Raw genomic sequence first — 16,245 nt, 5'->3', positions numbered from 1 at the left:
GGTGCTCTCCCCTACCCTGGGGGTCTTCAAGAGGAGGGTAGATGAGTATCGAGCTGGGGTCATCTAGACCCAGCACTCTTGCCGGCTGATGCAGGGGGTCGGACTCGATGATCTATTGAGGTCCCTTCCGACCCTAGCATCTATGAATCTATGAAACCTTACATCAAATTTTGCCTAACAAAAATCATTATCTGTTCATAGATATTTCCCACAGGCAATGCACTACAGTAGGAACTGGACGAAATAGGTTCTAGTCCCAACTCTACGAATGACCTGACTGGACTTTAGCTAAGTCACTTAACTTCTCAATGCCTCGAATACTCCTTCAAGGAAAGAGTTATGTAAGCACGAAGTATTTGTCTAATGAATTATATTTTTAATATTATTCTTCTTCCTCCCAGTCCTTCAAAGAGGAGTATAAACATTATCAAGTTCATATAACAAAAGCTGAAACACAGAATATGAAGTTAAACTAATGGCAGATGGAATAGGAAGCAAAGTAAATAACCTTTATTAACAACTTCATTACTTTCAATGAAGCAAATCATTAGATTTGCATATACTCTACTAAACAAACCTTGAAACCATCAAAGACAAAAGCTTGTTCATCTGCACCAAGTTCTTGATCTGGTAGGCAGCCTGGCCTGGTCCAGCCAACCCTCATGTCTCCCGCAGTGACTGCCTCAAACTCAAAATACCACTTGCCAGCCTTCACTGCATAAGTTTTCTCTGTGCGGAAGATCCGGAACTTTTCCATTATCCCACTGCACACATCTGATCTTGTAGCTGTGAAAATTAAAACACATTTTGTTCATCTGATGACAAAATCAAATCAGTAAAAATAAAAGGAGATAATGAATATGCCCATATAGCATCCGTGCCACTTAATTTTCTTAATAAATATTTAGAAATAGCAATGGCCCTCAGCAAAAATGTACACTATTCCACAATACCACATAATCAGGGCATGAAGACACAATAAGTCAGGTTTTGTTTCAATGATTGATTACCTTGAGTGTTAAGGAAAAAAAGTGTGTCTTAATTTCAAGAGGAATGTATCAAACTATTGAATTTTCTTATGCTTTTGTTTGTTAATGATTGCTTTTATCTGAAATCTTCTCTTCATTTAAGTAGTTCTAGGTTGTGGTCAGGTTGCATCTTAATCTTCTGTTTGAGACATTAAAAATATAGAGTTCCTTAAATATCTCTTTGTATATTAAAAACTGAAAATCATAATACCATTATAATAATATTTACTTACTATAAGGAGATCAACCCACAATCCTGTGTATGTATATAAGGACATAATTTGAATTGTGTAATTTAAGGATCTACAGAATTTGGGGGAGAGGCAGAAGGAAAGAAAGATGTATTTGCATGATCCTATAACAAAAATATATACCAGAAAATGACATTTCAAAATTAGTAAAAATGATGTCAATTTCTGTCAAGCAGAAAGAACAGGGGATATGAAAACAGTACTCCTGTAAAATTAAGTTAAAAGGCATTTCTTATTATTACAACCCTGACAGCTTTGAGGATTGAGTCTGCAAACTACTATCCAAGGATATAAAAAAAAATGATGATTTTTCTTTTATCAGCCAATAGATACTTCGAAAATATTGCTGGGTACTGAAATTGTACTGTATAAGTAATGTATAAAGTTTCAGTTTAATATCCACTTACTATTTAAGCAGTAGTAAAGATACTGAGTTTTACTAAACATCTCTCCAGACTACAATGGCAGGTAAAGTATAACACACAAGTTTATCAGCCCAGGGATTCCACTTCAACAATTTATTGTAAGTATCATATTTCTTAAAAACTAACATGGTTGCATGCAATTCTCTCAGGAGGAGCTCAGCATGAAACACTGTTTAAAAAAACTTCAGCAGAAAAGTGTATTCATCCTATTTTTCCCATGGACCTCATAATGCAAAAGATATCATCTTGATCACAATGGATACGAACTCTAGGAAATGATTAGTAGTGTACTGCATAAGTGAACCATTGCTTCTCATACTGCACTAGAGAACTGTGGATTACAGTTTATGGGAATTTAAAAGTAACCTTCCTCAACACATAAAATGTAGTCAGAACAGCTACTTAAACACAGAGAGACAAGGAAAAGGTGAGAGGGGCCAAAACTTATATATTTCCCTTCCTCTGTTCTTTTGACAGCTGTACTTAGAGCCAGATTCCATTCCACCTATTCAGCGAGTAAGTGGACTAAGTGAGAGTCTATTCCACCATGCTTCTATTACTGCAAAAACCAGTTACTGCAAAAAGTGGGTGGGTCCTCCTATTCCTTCTCCTCACTGCCTTTCTGGGAATTACATAAATATGAAAGACAAATTAGTTTATCTTTCATCCTTTTGTATTCATAGTTTATGTGACTACTAAAATAAGGTTTTTAAAAGGAAAAAAATATACATGTGCAGTCAGTAATCTGGGTTTTTGGTTGTAGCCATTTTGGAGTCTGAGGAGAGATTTCCTATGCCTGAAAAAGGGTGACTGCAGTGGTGACGTACAGGGGGTGCATGAGGGTGCGAGCGCCGGCTGGGGAGTGAGAGTGCCAGACAGCACTGCAGCCACTTCCAGGAGCGCCACAGCTGCTTCCCAGTCAGCTAGTTTTCCTTCGGTTGGCGAGACTGGGCACAGGGGGACTCCCCGCCTCCCCCCCAAGTCACTGATTGGTTGCTGGGGGGGCATGTGCCCACCCTGACTAAGGTGGCTTATGGGTGACTGCCCCAAAAGCTTACTGAGAACTTTTTTCCAACTAGTTAGTTGGGCTAATAAAAGATATCATGCCTACTCAAAGAACTTTGCCTGAATTTGCACAAATCTAGTTCCCCATTCTAGCTCTAGTATTTTTTTTCTATTTTTTTTCTGTGACAACACACTGTTGCACATAGTCAGTTTATGGGCCACTATAAAGCCGTCTTTTTTTTTTTTTCAATGCTATAACCTGGTCAGTCATTCTGCAATCTGTATTTGTGGAATAAATTGTTCCATCCTATATGTAGGACTTTGCATTTGTCCTTACAGAATTTCATTTGATTGATTTCAAACTATTTTTCCAGTTTACCAAGGTCATTCTAAATCCTAGTTTTACCTTCCAGGGTATATGCAACTCCACTGGCTTGGTGTCATCTGTAAATTCACTAAATTTGCATTCAATCTTATCCTCCTAATCATTAATGAAGATGTTAAACAATCCCAAATTCCATTTGATACCTCTTCCATATCTTGAACTCTGACATTTCATAGTTGCCTTCCACCTTTAAATTAACTAATTTCCCTCAATTTGTTCGGAAAGCAGACCCTCTGAGTCTCTCTCTGTCTCTTGACCCCATGCTCACTACATCCTTTGGCCTCTACACATATTTATTCCTTTGCCTTCCTCTTTAACCTTCCGAAAACAGAAAACAAGCCTACTTGGTTTTCTTTGCACACACAGAAAAAGCCAGCCCTGACCCTGCCTACTTCTCCAACTATTGCCTTCCAAGTGTTGCTAACTTTGCACTAAACTTTTTGATCTATTAAGGATTTTTTAACAATTTATTATGGGTAATCCTGGTGAACTATCTAGTGACATTTGTGATGATTTTACAAGTCTCTCTGTAGGGACATCTAATATTTTTTTGAGTTTGTCTGGAAATTTTTTTGTCTCAAGAGTTGGGAATACTTTCCCTTCCCATTTCTTTCCCTGAACTATAAATATATTAAATATCCAATCTTTAGTTATTCCCCTAAATGCCTTGTCTTTTCCAGTCTGACTTCTGTTTACCTTACTCTAATGAAACCGCGCTCTCTCCCGGTTTTTTCCTCTTCCTAAAAGACTCTTTCTAAGGGTGTCTGCTCCATCATAACTTTCTTTGATTTCTATGATCCACTTTATACTCTATGATCCCCTTCATAGAATCAGATGAAGTAAGCTGCTGCTGATGAAATTTTATGTACCTCCATTTTAATTAGTTCATAAGGCTCAAATGTACTCTGTCCTCTGCTTGAGTTTAGATTAACATTGGTAACTACCTCTCCTTCTTCATACCATCATTCCACCCTCTTCCCAGCTCTCTTAACTCTGGAAAATTGTGTGGCAGGTCAGCAGGGGGTGCTCCTGCGTTGAGCCACCCACCTCACCGCGCCCAACCACTTTTCAGGTTCCGAGTGCCTCCCTTGGGGTGCCTCACATCTGGCTGATCCCCTTCCTGGAGCATACCTACAAGCCTGGGGGTAACACCGCCACCACCCAGAGTCCAGACTGATCTGAGACCTGTGCCATCTGAGAAACACAGGCGTAGTAATCCTTGAGGGTACTTGACTCACTGCAAGAACTTGGGGTGCTTCCCTCAGTCTGAAGCAGAAATAGTGGTCTCCCTTAGTCAGCTGAACCGAAGGGACCCCAAGGCCTAATCTAGACCCTTTTTCAATAAATCTCCCACGGAGATACAAAGGAGAAATGTATTGGTTACAAGGAGTAGGTTTGGAACAGGGTACAGGGTAGAGCAATATCAGAGAAATACCTTAAAGCAAACAGTGGCATGGTAGCCTTTGATCACACATCTGAATTACTGCAAGCTATATATCTTGTTAGATCTCAGGTAGCTTACTCACAAGTATCATCTAGGAGCCAGTGAAGATTCCCTCTGGAGGCAAGCAGTTCATTCATCATGAGTTTCAAGAGAGTGTGGGTTTCAGATGGTCCAGCTTCTCTCTGTGAGTTTCATCATGGCTGCTGCCCCTCCTCCTGGGCATTCCTTTACTTTTATAGCCCTTATGATCTCATTTACCTGATCCAATGAAAGCCATCAATGGTTGGCTGCCATCCATCCAATTTGAAGTGCATCACTGGTTGCCAGGTAAATCGACAGGGTCTTTAGCCCCCTCCCAGTCATGTCAGCTGTGACAGCTGAAATTATGTCTGTGTAATAAAGGGGCTTGCTGAAGGCTTTATGAAAATTAGACCAAGTGTTTTTCTGTATTTGTTCAGATATTAAGCTATATGTTGTTGCTAAAAGCCTAATTAAAGTTTAAGATGTAGTGAGGCCTTGTATAAAGTAAAGCCTAGTAAATTTAGCAAAGCCTTGAAGTAGTAAGGCCCTGTGGCATAGTTAAAATTACCTTATCAAAGAAATGCAAGGCTTGTACAACTATTGGTCAGTCTAAGGACAGTTTAAGTAAAAGGAATCTGAGTGGTACATTATCAAAACCATTCAGAAGCTTTAAATTGGCTGCAATATCTGGAAACCATTCAGAAGAAAGATACAGCTCTGTGAAAAGGAGTAGTTAGCTGTTGCCTGGATCAGTGGGCCTGTGGACCTTGAGGAGCCCAAGGACTGTATTCCAGGGTCCTTCCCAGTACCCTTCGGACAGCGCTGTTCAGGGACCCTGACTTCGCTGAACTTTGTGGAAAGAGAAGCTTGCTGTGTATCAGGCATCAGAGGGGACTGCTGATAAGTTGCCAACGTGGATTGCTTTTGTCTGTCATTGCTTGTTTTGTTACTACGCATAGTTGTGTTTTTGTTAAGTCAATAAACCTTTCTTTCCTTTCTACCCCCGACCATGCTCTCAATCCCGAACCCTTCGCAGGTGGCTGGGACAGTCAGCATTGCTTAGAACAATAGGGAGCTTAAGTCCTGAACTCAGGTATGTGATACCAGTCATGTAGGCAGATGGAGCAGGCTTCCTCCTCCCTCAGAAATGTATCCAGCTCAGGCTACAACTCAAGGTTACCCGAAGCAGATGGGACCAGAGGAGTCTGCCCTCTGCCGTGAACATGGTAAATAAATTGTCAGATAGCAGAGTTTGGGGAGAGACAGAGATAGTATTCTGTCACAGATCCTACACCTGGGTTCTCAATTTTCTCCGTCTCTTCCTCTGTCCCCTATATTTGCCCAGGGAAGTACACAGGTGGCTCTGTCACTGGCTGTCTCCCTTTCTTACATAAAGTCTTTACTTTTGGTCATTTTAATCTGCTTCCCCAGCATCAACTTTAAGTTGATGACTTACAAATCACCCTTATCATTCCTGACTTCTCTTCCCCACTGTTAGTCAGGCATTGTAACTGTGTCCGATATGTCTTTCCAGATGGTTCACTGTCGACTTAAATGTGACACAGCAATGAAAAGTGGTTATAAATCCAATAATCACATTTTACAAAAATGTAAAGGACACCCAAAGCCCAGAAAGTAAAACAGGAGAATCAGGGCCTTCATCTTATTTCTCTAAACCTTCACTTTATACATAATGGTACCATTTTACTCATTCATCCGGCCTTTCACCTGGGACTTATCCTATTGCTCCTTCATATTACTTCCTCCTTTCCCCCACCCACATCCAGGCAATCTCTACCTCCTGCTATATCTTTGTATACCAGATTTCTGGTGACCCATAATCAACGAACACATTTGTGCAGGCCCAGCAGGGGAAACCAGCACGGGTTTGTCACAGGTAGATCCTGCCTGACAAACCTTGTAGCCTTTTATGACCAGGTCACATACTGCCTGGATGCAGGAGCCGAAGCTGATGTCATCTTCCTGGACTTTAGGAAGGCCTTCGACACAGTTTCACACCCTATCCTCATTGGGAAGCTAGCAGACTGCAGAGTGGACGCCTACACGGTCAGGTGGGTGGCCAACTGGCTTAGGGACTGCACTCAGACAGTGGTGATGGATGGTTCCTTCTCAGCCTGGAGGGAAGTGGGCAGTGGGGTCCCGCAGGGTTCAGTCCTTGGACCGATATTATTCAATATCTTCATCAGCGATTTGGACGAGGGTGTGGAGAGCACCCTCTTCAAGTTCGCTGATGATACCAAGTTATGGGGCAAAGTTAGTACACCGGAGGGCAGGGAGCAGATACAAGCTGACCTGGACAGGCTGGATCTATGGACAGAGAGAAATAGGATGCAATTTAATAAATATAAAAGTAAGGTACTCCACCTGGGAAGGAGGAACCCCCAGCACACCTATAGGTTGGGGAGTGTCCTTCTCAGCAGCTCGGAGGCAGAGAGGGATCTTGGAGTCATAATTGACTCCAAGATGAACATGAGCTGGCAGTGCAATGAGGCCATCAACAAGGTCAATCACACCTTGCCGTGCATTAGCAGGTGCATGACTAATAGATCAAAGGAGGTGATGCTCCCCCTCTATGCAGCACTGGTCAGACCGCAGTTGGAGTACTGTGTCCAGTTTTGGGCACCACACTTCAAGAGGGATGCGGAGAATCTGGAGAGGGTCCAGAGGAAGGCCACTCATATGATTAGTGGCCTTCGTGATAGACTCTATGGGGAGAGGTTGAGAGAGCTGAATCTCTTCAGCCTTCACAAGAGACAGCTGAGGGGAGATCTTGTGGCTGCCTATAAATTTATTAGGGGAGGTCAACGGGGAATAGGGGAAGCGCTGTTTACTAAGGCCCCCCAGGGAGTGACTAGGAATAATGGGTGTAAACTAGTTGAGAGTGGATTTAGGTTAGATATTAGGAAGAAATTTTTTCACAGTAAGGGTGGCCAGGATCTGGAATGGGCTTCCAAGAGAGGTGGTACTATCACCTAGCTTGGAGGTCTTCAAGAGGAGGCTAGATAGTCACCTGTCTGGGGTCATCTGACCTCGGTCCTGTTTCCTGCCAGGGGCAGGGGGTCGGACGGGATGATCCACTGTGGTCCCTTCTGACTCTACAATCTATGAATCCTTTACTATCAGACCCTATAGATAAATTCTCATACAAGGCCTTCATCTCCCATTTCAATTACTGTTATGTCTTTCAGTCTGCCCTCCCTATAAGAACCAATGATGCCCTCCAGTCTGTACGCAACACTTCTGCTAAAACTGTCTTTCTCCCTGCTGTTTTTATCACAGCAATGGTCCACCTCAAATGGCCACTGTTCAAATCTCTTCACTGCCCATAGGCTCAGGTTCCTTTTCTGCTCTTATCTCTGTTCATTCTTCCATAACCTTGTCCATCCTATTTGCAATGCCAGACTCAGGGCATCCCCACAGTTACCCCATAAATTTTTCTCACATAGATCTTTACAAACTGAATTTTCTATCCATGCAAATGAGTATGCCCAATTCCCTTTCAGCATTCAAATCCTTCCTGAAGAATCCCAATACCAAGAGATTAGCTAACAACTACTAGCATTGTTAAGGAGAAGCTGGGAATATATTTTCATTTTAGACTAAGTAATTCCTTAGAGTCTGTTATACTGGTACAGCAGATATGATCCTATGGATTCTACTGAAAACAAATAGTGATAAACAATGAGGGTACAGCTGAAGACACTTCATTTTGTCAACCAACGCTAAAAATGATGATGAAACAAAAACAGAATACCACTAGAGGGCTCTAAATTCTTTTACAATACTTCATATCATTAAAATAATGAAAAAGAAGATTCCTACAATATATTTGCTCCCAAAGAAACAGAATATTCTATGTCAGATAAGAATTCCTAAATCAATCCCTTGACATTTGTAAGGATGACAAATGTAACACCACAATTTAACTTTCTGAGATTGAATAGTTTCTGAGATTGAATAGTTTTATTTTAATTCCAGATAAGAATAAAGAAAAAAAGAATCGAAAGAAAAAAGAAACCAGACTACACAGTGACATATTTTTCCTAGACTCTGCTGTGCCTGCTTCTCCCCCAGAGAACCAAGGAAAGGTACAGCAATACCTGAAAGCTTGTCTAAATCTATCCCAACCATGCAATTGTTTCACAAAAACTCTTGCCTCTTGCATATTTCTTGGATCACCATAGCTACAACATCAGTTCAAAACTACCAAATAAGAATAAAGGAAATTCTGCTAGAAGATTTTCAAATACCTTGAAAATATTATTAGAAAAATGCAAAAATATTTTCAGTTTGTATTTGTTTCTGTTTTCCAGACTTTAAAAAATGTGGATGATAATCTAACTGTTTAACTCAACAGCACAACAGCTGAATATTTTGTAACTAGAAACATTTGGTTTAGCAAAAATATAAAATAATAAGAATAGGGGTCACTCCTAGAACACCATATGCCTGAATATTAGGGCAAAACACCTCTCGCAACTTTCATATGCAGGGGTGTGTGTGCACGTGCATGCACAAACAGCAACTGCAAAAAACACACACCCAATGAGGGAACTCTATAGCTCCAACAGATAGTAGTGGATCTAGGAAAAGGGGGGCGGGTGGTGGAGGTCACACATACTTTGGCTGTGCTGCACATGCATAGTGATCTCTGAGCTCACCATCTGATCAGGGCAGGTCTGGATGGAGTCCCTGTTTTCATATTACTTCAGAGCCCTAGGGTTGAATACCGGTGCTGTCACCTTTCTCCTTCCTCCTCATCCCCACTTAATTCTGCAGCATGGAAAGGAGGGGGATGAACAGCAGTGACAGTACTCACCCCCTGGGCTGTGGAGCCACGTGAAAACAGGGGCTCCAACCAGGCCCCAAGTCAAAAGTTCACATGTGACACAGCCAAAGGCAGGTGCCACAGCACCTCTGCACCCACTCTGGATCCACCCCTGCTAACAGATACCATGGAAGGATTTTCAATGATGGTGTAAATTCCCAAATTAACATTGCCAAGTTTCTCCCTTTTACAATGTAGTGTTATTCATAAAGGACATAAGCAAGCATAGATCCACCTGCCCCAATTCTTATAGAAGGAAAATGGGAAAAACAACAGAATGTGCCAATAATTCTCCACAATACCTGCCAGTAGTTAGCCATGGCCCAACTCTGTAGAACCTGAGTCCACTCTTAGTTTTGAGTGCAGGATTCTATATCACCAGTTCTTGAAGAACTTCACACCAACACACGCAGTGCTTGTTTTTGCACATATAGTGAGCCCAATATACTTTGAATAAAAAAAAATATTCATGGAGGTGGGGGTGGGTTGAATAATGAGAGGATTTTATTTCTCATCATTTAACATACTCCTACAAATTCAAGTGAATACGAAGGTATTTTGAGCAATTCTCTTCACCCCCAATAGGCTCATATGTTAGCTGGAAAATAGTTATCCAGCTATAATTTCTTTGACAGTAGTTCTATGTCCCACCTATTTGCAAACTCTACTCCTTCTACAAGTAGAAGAAATACATGTGCGTCAGTCAAAAGTGAAACTATAAAAATAATCTCTCCCTGAGTTTTCAAGGCCTGCAAAAAATAACACACTTACTTACATGTAACACTATAATCCTCTATATAGCAGGGTAAATTACTTGAATTAAGTGTTGAATTACCACAGGAGAAAGGAGCGATAAAATAACACTGATGTAAATTATACCAGTGCTTATATATATCTACAGCTTATCTCAGGGTAGCTGCTTGCTCAGGCCAAATAAGTTATACTTACTGCTAGGGTTGTACAAAATGGCTGTATTTCGATTGTTTCAGATTTGGCCGTTTTGGAGGACGCTAATTCATTTTGGTGTTTTAGATCACTGTCCTGTTTTGTTTCAACCGAATCTGTTTCAGAATATCTGTTTTGAATGGGCTCCAAGCTCCGCACAGGCCTACTGCCTAGCCAGGTGGGGCTTAGGGCTAGAGGCTGCAGGGCCCCAGCAGGGAGCAGGACAGGGCCATGGTTGGCTTGCCCAGGGGAGGGGGAGGGCTGCTGCCCTCCATGCAGGCAAGGAGACACCTGCACAGATCTCTGATCCCTGTCATACCAGGCTGCAAGGCAGGGAAGCAGTGCAGAGCGGCGAACAAGCCTGCTGATCTCCACCACGTAACTCAGCTCCGCAGGGGAGCAGAACTCTGCACTGAGGGTCTCGTTGCCACTGCTGCCCACCCCATGCTGTCCTGGCAACGTGGGGTTGCACAGGGCAGGCAGCAGCAGCGAGGAAACCCCACAGATCTCTGCACCCTGCAGAGCCAGGTCACGCGGCAGGGACCAGCACTGCCCTGCCATGTGGCCTGGCTCTGCAGGGAGCAGAGATCCACACGGGGTTCTCCTTGCCCCTGCTGCCTGCCCCATGCAGCCCCACATTGCGTGAGGTGGGCGCAGGGCAGGCAGCAGTGCTGAGGAGACTGCTGGCACAGATCTCTGCTCCCTGCAGAGCAGAGTCATGTGGCAGGGCAGCAGCAAACAGCTGCTTCCCTGCAAGCCCAGCTCCGAAACTCCGACATTTTCCAAAATATTTCCAAAACATTTCAGATGCCTCATTTAGTTTCAGAGCCTTCTGTTTTGATTCGGATTCCATGTTTCAGGTGCTGAAACAGCCCAAAACACTTCCAAAACGTCACACAGTCCTACTTACTGCCCTGTTTCCTCATAATGAAGTGCTGTAATAGCCATCTAATGAATACATGTCTCTTAATTCAGCTGCTTATTAGGGCTGTGTGAAATGGCACTGTTCCATTTCAACTTGTTTCAACAGAACAGCATTTTGTTTCGAATTTTGTTTAGATTCAAAACTGCTGTTCCATTTCATTTTGTTGAAACAGTGACGCTGTTTTGACATTTCACCCATAGGCTATAATGGGGAAGCTTGAAACAGCCTCTCTCATCAGGCAGGCAAATCAGGGCCTGCAACCCTGGGAGGGTTGTGGGTGCTGTTGCAGTCCTCCCAGTGTTGCAGGTCCCTGATCTGCCAGCCAGATGAAGGAGGGAAGCTGGGTGCTGCCACCTGGGACCAGCTCTATGATCAGGGCTGAGTTCCCTTCCCCAGCCTGATCCGAGCGCTGGGGAGGGGAACTCAGCTCAACTGGGGTGAATTCCCTTCCCCAAACCAATTGACGCAGCACAGGGGAGGGGAACTGAGCAATCGGGCTCATTTCCCTTCCCCAGCTCGATGGGACTGGGGAAGAGAACTGAGCCTCATCGCATGACCCCTGCAGCACTCCCAGGGTTGTGGCCCTGATCTGCCTGCTGGATGAGAGAAGCTGGGTGCTGCTGCCTGGGACTGGAAGTGTGCTGGCGCTGGTCCCAGGTGGCAGCACCTAGCTTCCCTCATCTGGCAGGCAGATCAGGGGCCTGCAACCCTGGCAGGACTGGCACAGCCCCTGCAACCCTCCCAGGATTGTGGGCCCCGATCTGCCTGCCAGATGAGAGAGGCTGTTTCAAGCTTCCCCATTATAGCCTATGGGTGAAACATCAAAATCACGTTGAAGCAGCATCACTGTTTTGACTGTTTTGACACTGCTGGGACCTTTCGAGTTGCCCCCCGCCTGCCCAGTAGCGGAGCACTTTAACAGGATGAACCCTAGTGCTGGGGAGAACTCAGCTGGGCTGCTTTGAAACTTGAAACAATTCAAAACTTTCAAAAAGTTTCAACTGCCCTTGGTTTGTTTAAAGGATGTTTCGAAGCCCTTCATTTCATTTTGATTTCACTGTTTCAAACTTGAAATGAGTCGAAACAATGTTGAAACAAAACAGCCAGCAAAATTTCGCACAGTGTTACTGCTTATCTGTCCATTTCAGATGCTGGTGGAATTTGCTTCTATATACAACACGAATGTAAATTACATTGTATAGATATGTTTGTTGAATTCCTCAGAGGGCAAAATGGCAATAATCAATTCTCCCTGCAATTACCATTTTTAGTTTCAGGATTTCTGCCTTACATGTGTGTCAAGATTCAAATCAAGGCTTTAAATGCTTTAATATTGTAAACTGGGTTTAGATAATGATTTACAATGACATCCCGTAATTCTCAGCTCCAGAAATGCTGTTAATTCAAAAAAGAAATAACTACCCTAGGTCTGTGGAAAAATTAGTAACTAAAACATGTCAGTTTCATTCAATAATTATACAGCAGAGAGGGGGTACCTCTCTACTCTTCTTAAAGCTCTACTTCACTGCAAAAAACTTAGTAACAGCTAGGCCACTGGTATACTGAAGTCGCTGCCCATTCTCATGCTATTACTGTCTCATTGTTTCATGTTATTGCCCCCACTCGCTTCTTGTCTTACATTTTATATGCATATGGAAGGGGCCATATGATTTTGTTCTGTGCATATACAGTGCCACCAGAGTCCTGGTTGATAAACAGACTTCTTAGGGACAGAGTATTGAAAAAATATTCACTTTGAGTCCTCATGCACTCTCCTAGCACATCATAGCTGACCAAATCACAATGAAAACACATACAATTTTAAATCTTTAAATTTAGTGTAGTATTTAATTTAATGTAATTTACTGTTTAATAAACATTGAGAATAAAGCAGTGCTGTACAGTATTTATAAGAACCTCTTTCCATGTTCCTTGGTGCTTGTAGTGTCAAATGACAGGACACCTTTCAAACACAAGACATTTAAAGCCTAGACAGTGAAATTTCAAAATTATATAGGCCTACTCATTAATTCTCACTTTTTGGTGAAGTTAATAATGTCTTCACATTTATGGTGCTGGGCTTTTCTATGATCACAACAGCCAGTTTCCTCTTCATGATTTCATGCCACAAAACTCCTTACAACATAGACTTAACTTTAAGAATGTGCTTAATTCCTATCTACCCCAGATAATGAAGCTTCCCAGATGGAGTATTTATGATTACACAAGAAATCCAAAGAAAATTCTGATCCACATTCAGATTCATTAGACCCCAAACATTTTAGGGTTTGGGGATCTGTGGACATAATGGGGGCCATGTTTCTAAATGTAAACATGTTTCTGTAACTCAGCATCAGCAAGATTAATATAAGTATTAGAACTCATGCTATAGTTATGGAACCATGGGAAAATAGGTTGGAGAGGTCAGAACCACTTTGCTTGTCTACATATGAGTGCTGAGTCAGGTCTGCCAGAGGAAAACTTGTCAAAAACTCATGCCCCTAAGATGCAAAAACTGGAAGCTGCCTTATTTTACTATATAATAACGGACAAAGAAACATTGACTGATCCAATTCAATACCATATTAGAGGTCCTCCCAACACAGAAATGAGAAGGCAGGTTTTAAATGTTTGATACTTAGCTCAGATAATATGAAATACAGATTCCCATTTAGCTGTGACTCACATTTCCCTATTTCCAAAAGGTTACTGAAGAGGTGTATTTAGTTATTGCTGTTATAGTTTCCTTTTTATATGCATGTGGTTTCCAGAATCATAAGAAAGGTAGAGTACCAAAATGTTCCTATCCCCCAGTTCATTTTTAAGATGTCAACAATGATAAAAAGTATGGCTTTTATAAAAAAGAAACAAAATGCACACTTTTAATGACAATTAAATCATACTTTTTATTGATGGATTGTTAGTTCTTTACTTTCCTTCTGTTTTATTGCCTGAAATAGCTCAAATGGATTCTTTGTACTGCTTCTTTAAATAATTTCCTCAAGGTCAGTAGAATTTCAGATTTTGCAGAGGCATTTCTTCAGTCAAGAAATTTAACACTGATAATACTCAAAAATGCTAAAAATATAACTCTGGGCCTCATTAAGCTCTCTGTTCTGATAGCAACACAAATTCAAAAAAAAAAAATGTTTGAAACTAGATGATGCTATATTTGAGCAAACTCTACCAGCTAATTTATTGAATTCAAGTGGTACAACCAGGCTACCCACCTTCATCAGGATTTACAGGCAGGAGTTTTTGAGAACTGGGTGGGTGGAGCAGGTGGAAAGCAACCGGGAGCTGGAGCCAGAGCTACATGTGCTGGGCAGGAGCCTCCCACTGAAGCTTCCCACCCACTCACCCACAGCGATGCGGTGCAGCAGGGGCAGGAGCAGCACTAGTCGCAGCTGCAGCTGGAGGCAAAGGAAGCAGAATAATCTCACCAGTGCCAGCCAGCATGCAGCCCAGCCCAGCACAATGTGGTTCCAGCTGCAAGGTCAGGGACCATGTGGCATGGCATGCGACCAGCCCAGCCTGGCCTGTCCCCTCTGGACTGTGCTGTGTGGATCTGGGTCCCAGCCTTGCAGTGGGGAACTGTGTGCTTTTGGGATGGGCTGAGCTGGGCTGGCACCCTGCTGCACCATGTGGTAGCCAGCTTCAAGACTGGGACCCACACAGTGCAGCATGGAGCCAGCCTGGCCTGGCCCATCCTGACTGCAGCTCGTGGATCCCCACTGCAAGGCCAGGACCCATGCAGCATGGCACGGAAGAAATGGGCTGGGCTGGCTCCATGCCATGCCACATGGGTCCCAGCCTTGCAGCCGGGAACCGCGTGCCACAGACAGAATAGGCTAGGCCAGGCTTGTTCAATGCCACGTGGTGCAGTCCCCAGCTTTGCAGCTGGAAATGCGTTGTGCTGGACCAGGCCAGGCTGGCCCCATGCCACACCATATGGGTCCCAGCCTTGCAGCCGGGAACTGCACGCTGCAGCCAAGACAGTATGGGCAGGGCAGGCTCCCCACCTCCCACCATACTGCCACAACACACACCCACACCCTACCACAGACCCCAAACACACTCCCCCACACCATAACCACACACCCTACTAAAGCCCACACACACAGTCCCACACACCCCCATCATAACCCTACACACACTCCCACACCCCCACCATATCCACACACACACACACACACACACACACACACACCCACACACACACACACCAACCTCTTCCCAGACACCCCACCCCACCATACCTCCAAACACACCCACACCCTCCCCACAGCCCCCACAAACACTCTCAACCTCCCATCCCTTCCATATCCACACCCACATCCTCCTGTACACCCCCATCCCAACCACAAACCCCAAGCCCATACCCCTCCACACCCATCCCCTCACCCTCTCCCACACACCACACTCACCATACCCACACCCCACATACATCCCCCACATATACCCCCTTAGCACCCTACACACAATATATAAGATTAAGAGTGTATTTTGAGCTATTATGCAATTGCCTCTAGATACACTATGCAAACGCACATAAATCAATACAATTTTTTTTTAAAATAAAATTAAAATTAGTTATAGTAGAGGTTCAATTTTTTTTTAGCATATGATTTGGGGTTTTTTTCCAGTTTCAAGATGGCAACACCCTGCCCAAAAGGAATACTTCTGGGGCAAGGGGAGGGACTTCTGGTGGCCCAGGTCAGTGGTTAGGCACAAGACTGCAGGTCCCAAGGTGGCAACCAGGAGGTGGGATTACCATTGGGTCTCTTGACAGCTCACCAAAACTTGTTAAGCGGCCCTCCCTCCAGCTGAAATAATTGCCTTCCCCTGTTGTAAATGATAACCATGGAAATGATGCAGGGAATGTCCTCATACTCTCTTTCAAATGAGAGCACTCACAACTCATCAGCTGTCCTTTCTACTGGCTCCTAGTTCTGAGCAATTTTCTA

General features: G+C 43.4%; 1 protein-coding gene across 17 annotated transcripts in view; it reads right to left on the bottom strand.

The window, feature by feature from the left end:
* The window catches only part of RYR2 (ryanodine receptor 2), an 847,904-nt gene that overhangs the window by 323,151 nt on the left and 508,508 nt on the right, over nucleotides 1–16,245 (bottom strand). For all 17 annotated transcript variants that reach the window (XR_003095960.1, XM_025213656.1, XM_025213760.1 and 14 more), the window contains one exon: nucleotides 578–786. Coding sequence is in view for 16 of the 17 variants with exons in the window: in XM_025213656.1 (XP_025069441.1) it covers nucleotides 578–786 (209 nt within the window). In the remaining variant the exon portion in view is untranslated. The remainder of the gene's footprint in view (nucleotides 1–577; nucleotides 787–16,245) is intronic.

This window comes from Alligator sinensis, unplaced genomic scaffold, assembly GCF_000455745.1.
Source record: "Alligator sinensis unplaced genomic scaffold, ASM45574v1 scaffold93_2, whole genome shotgun sequence".
Lineage (NCBI taxonomy): Eukaryota > Metazoa > Chordata > Crocodylia > Alligatoridae > Alligator > Alligator sinensis.
This window is presented reverse-complemented; position numbering and strand designations above follow the sequence as displayed.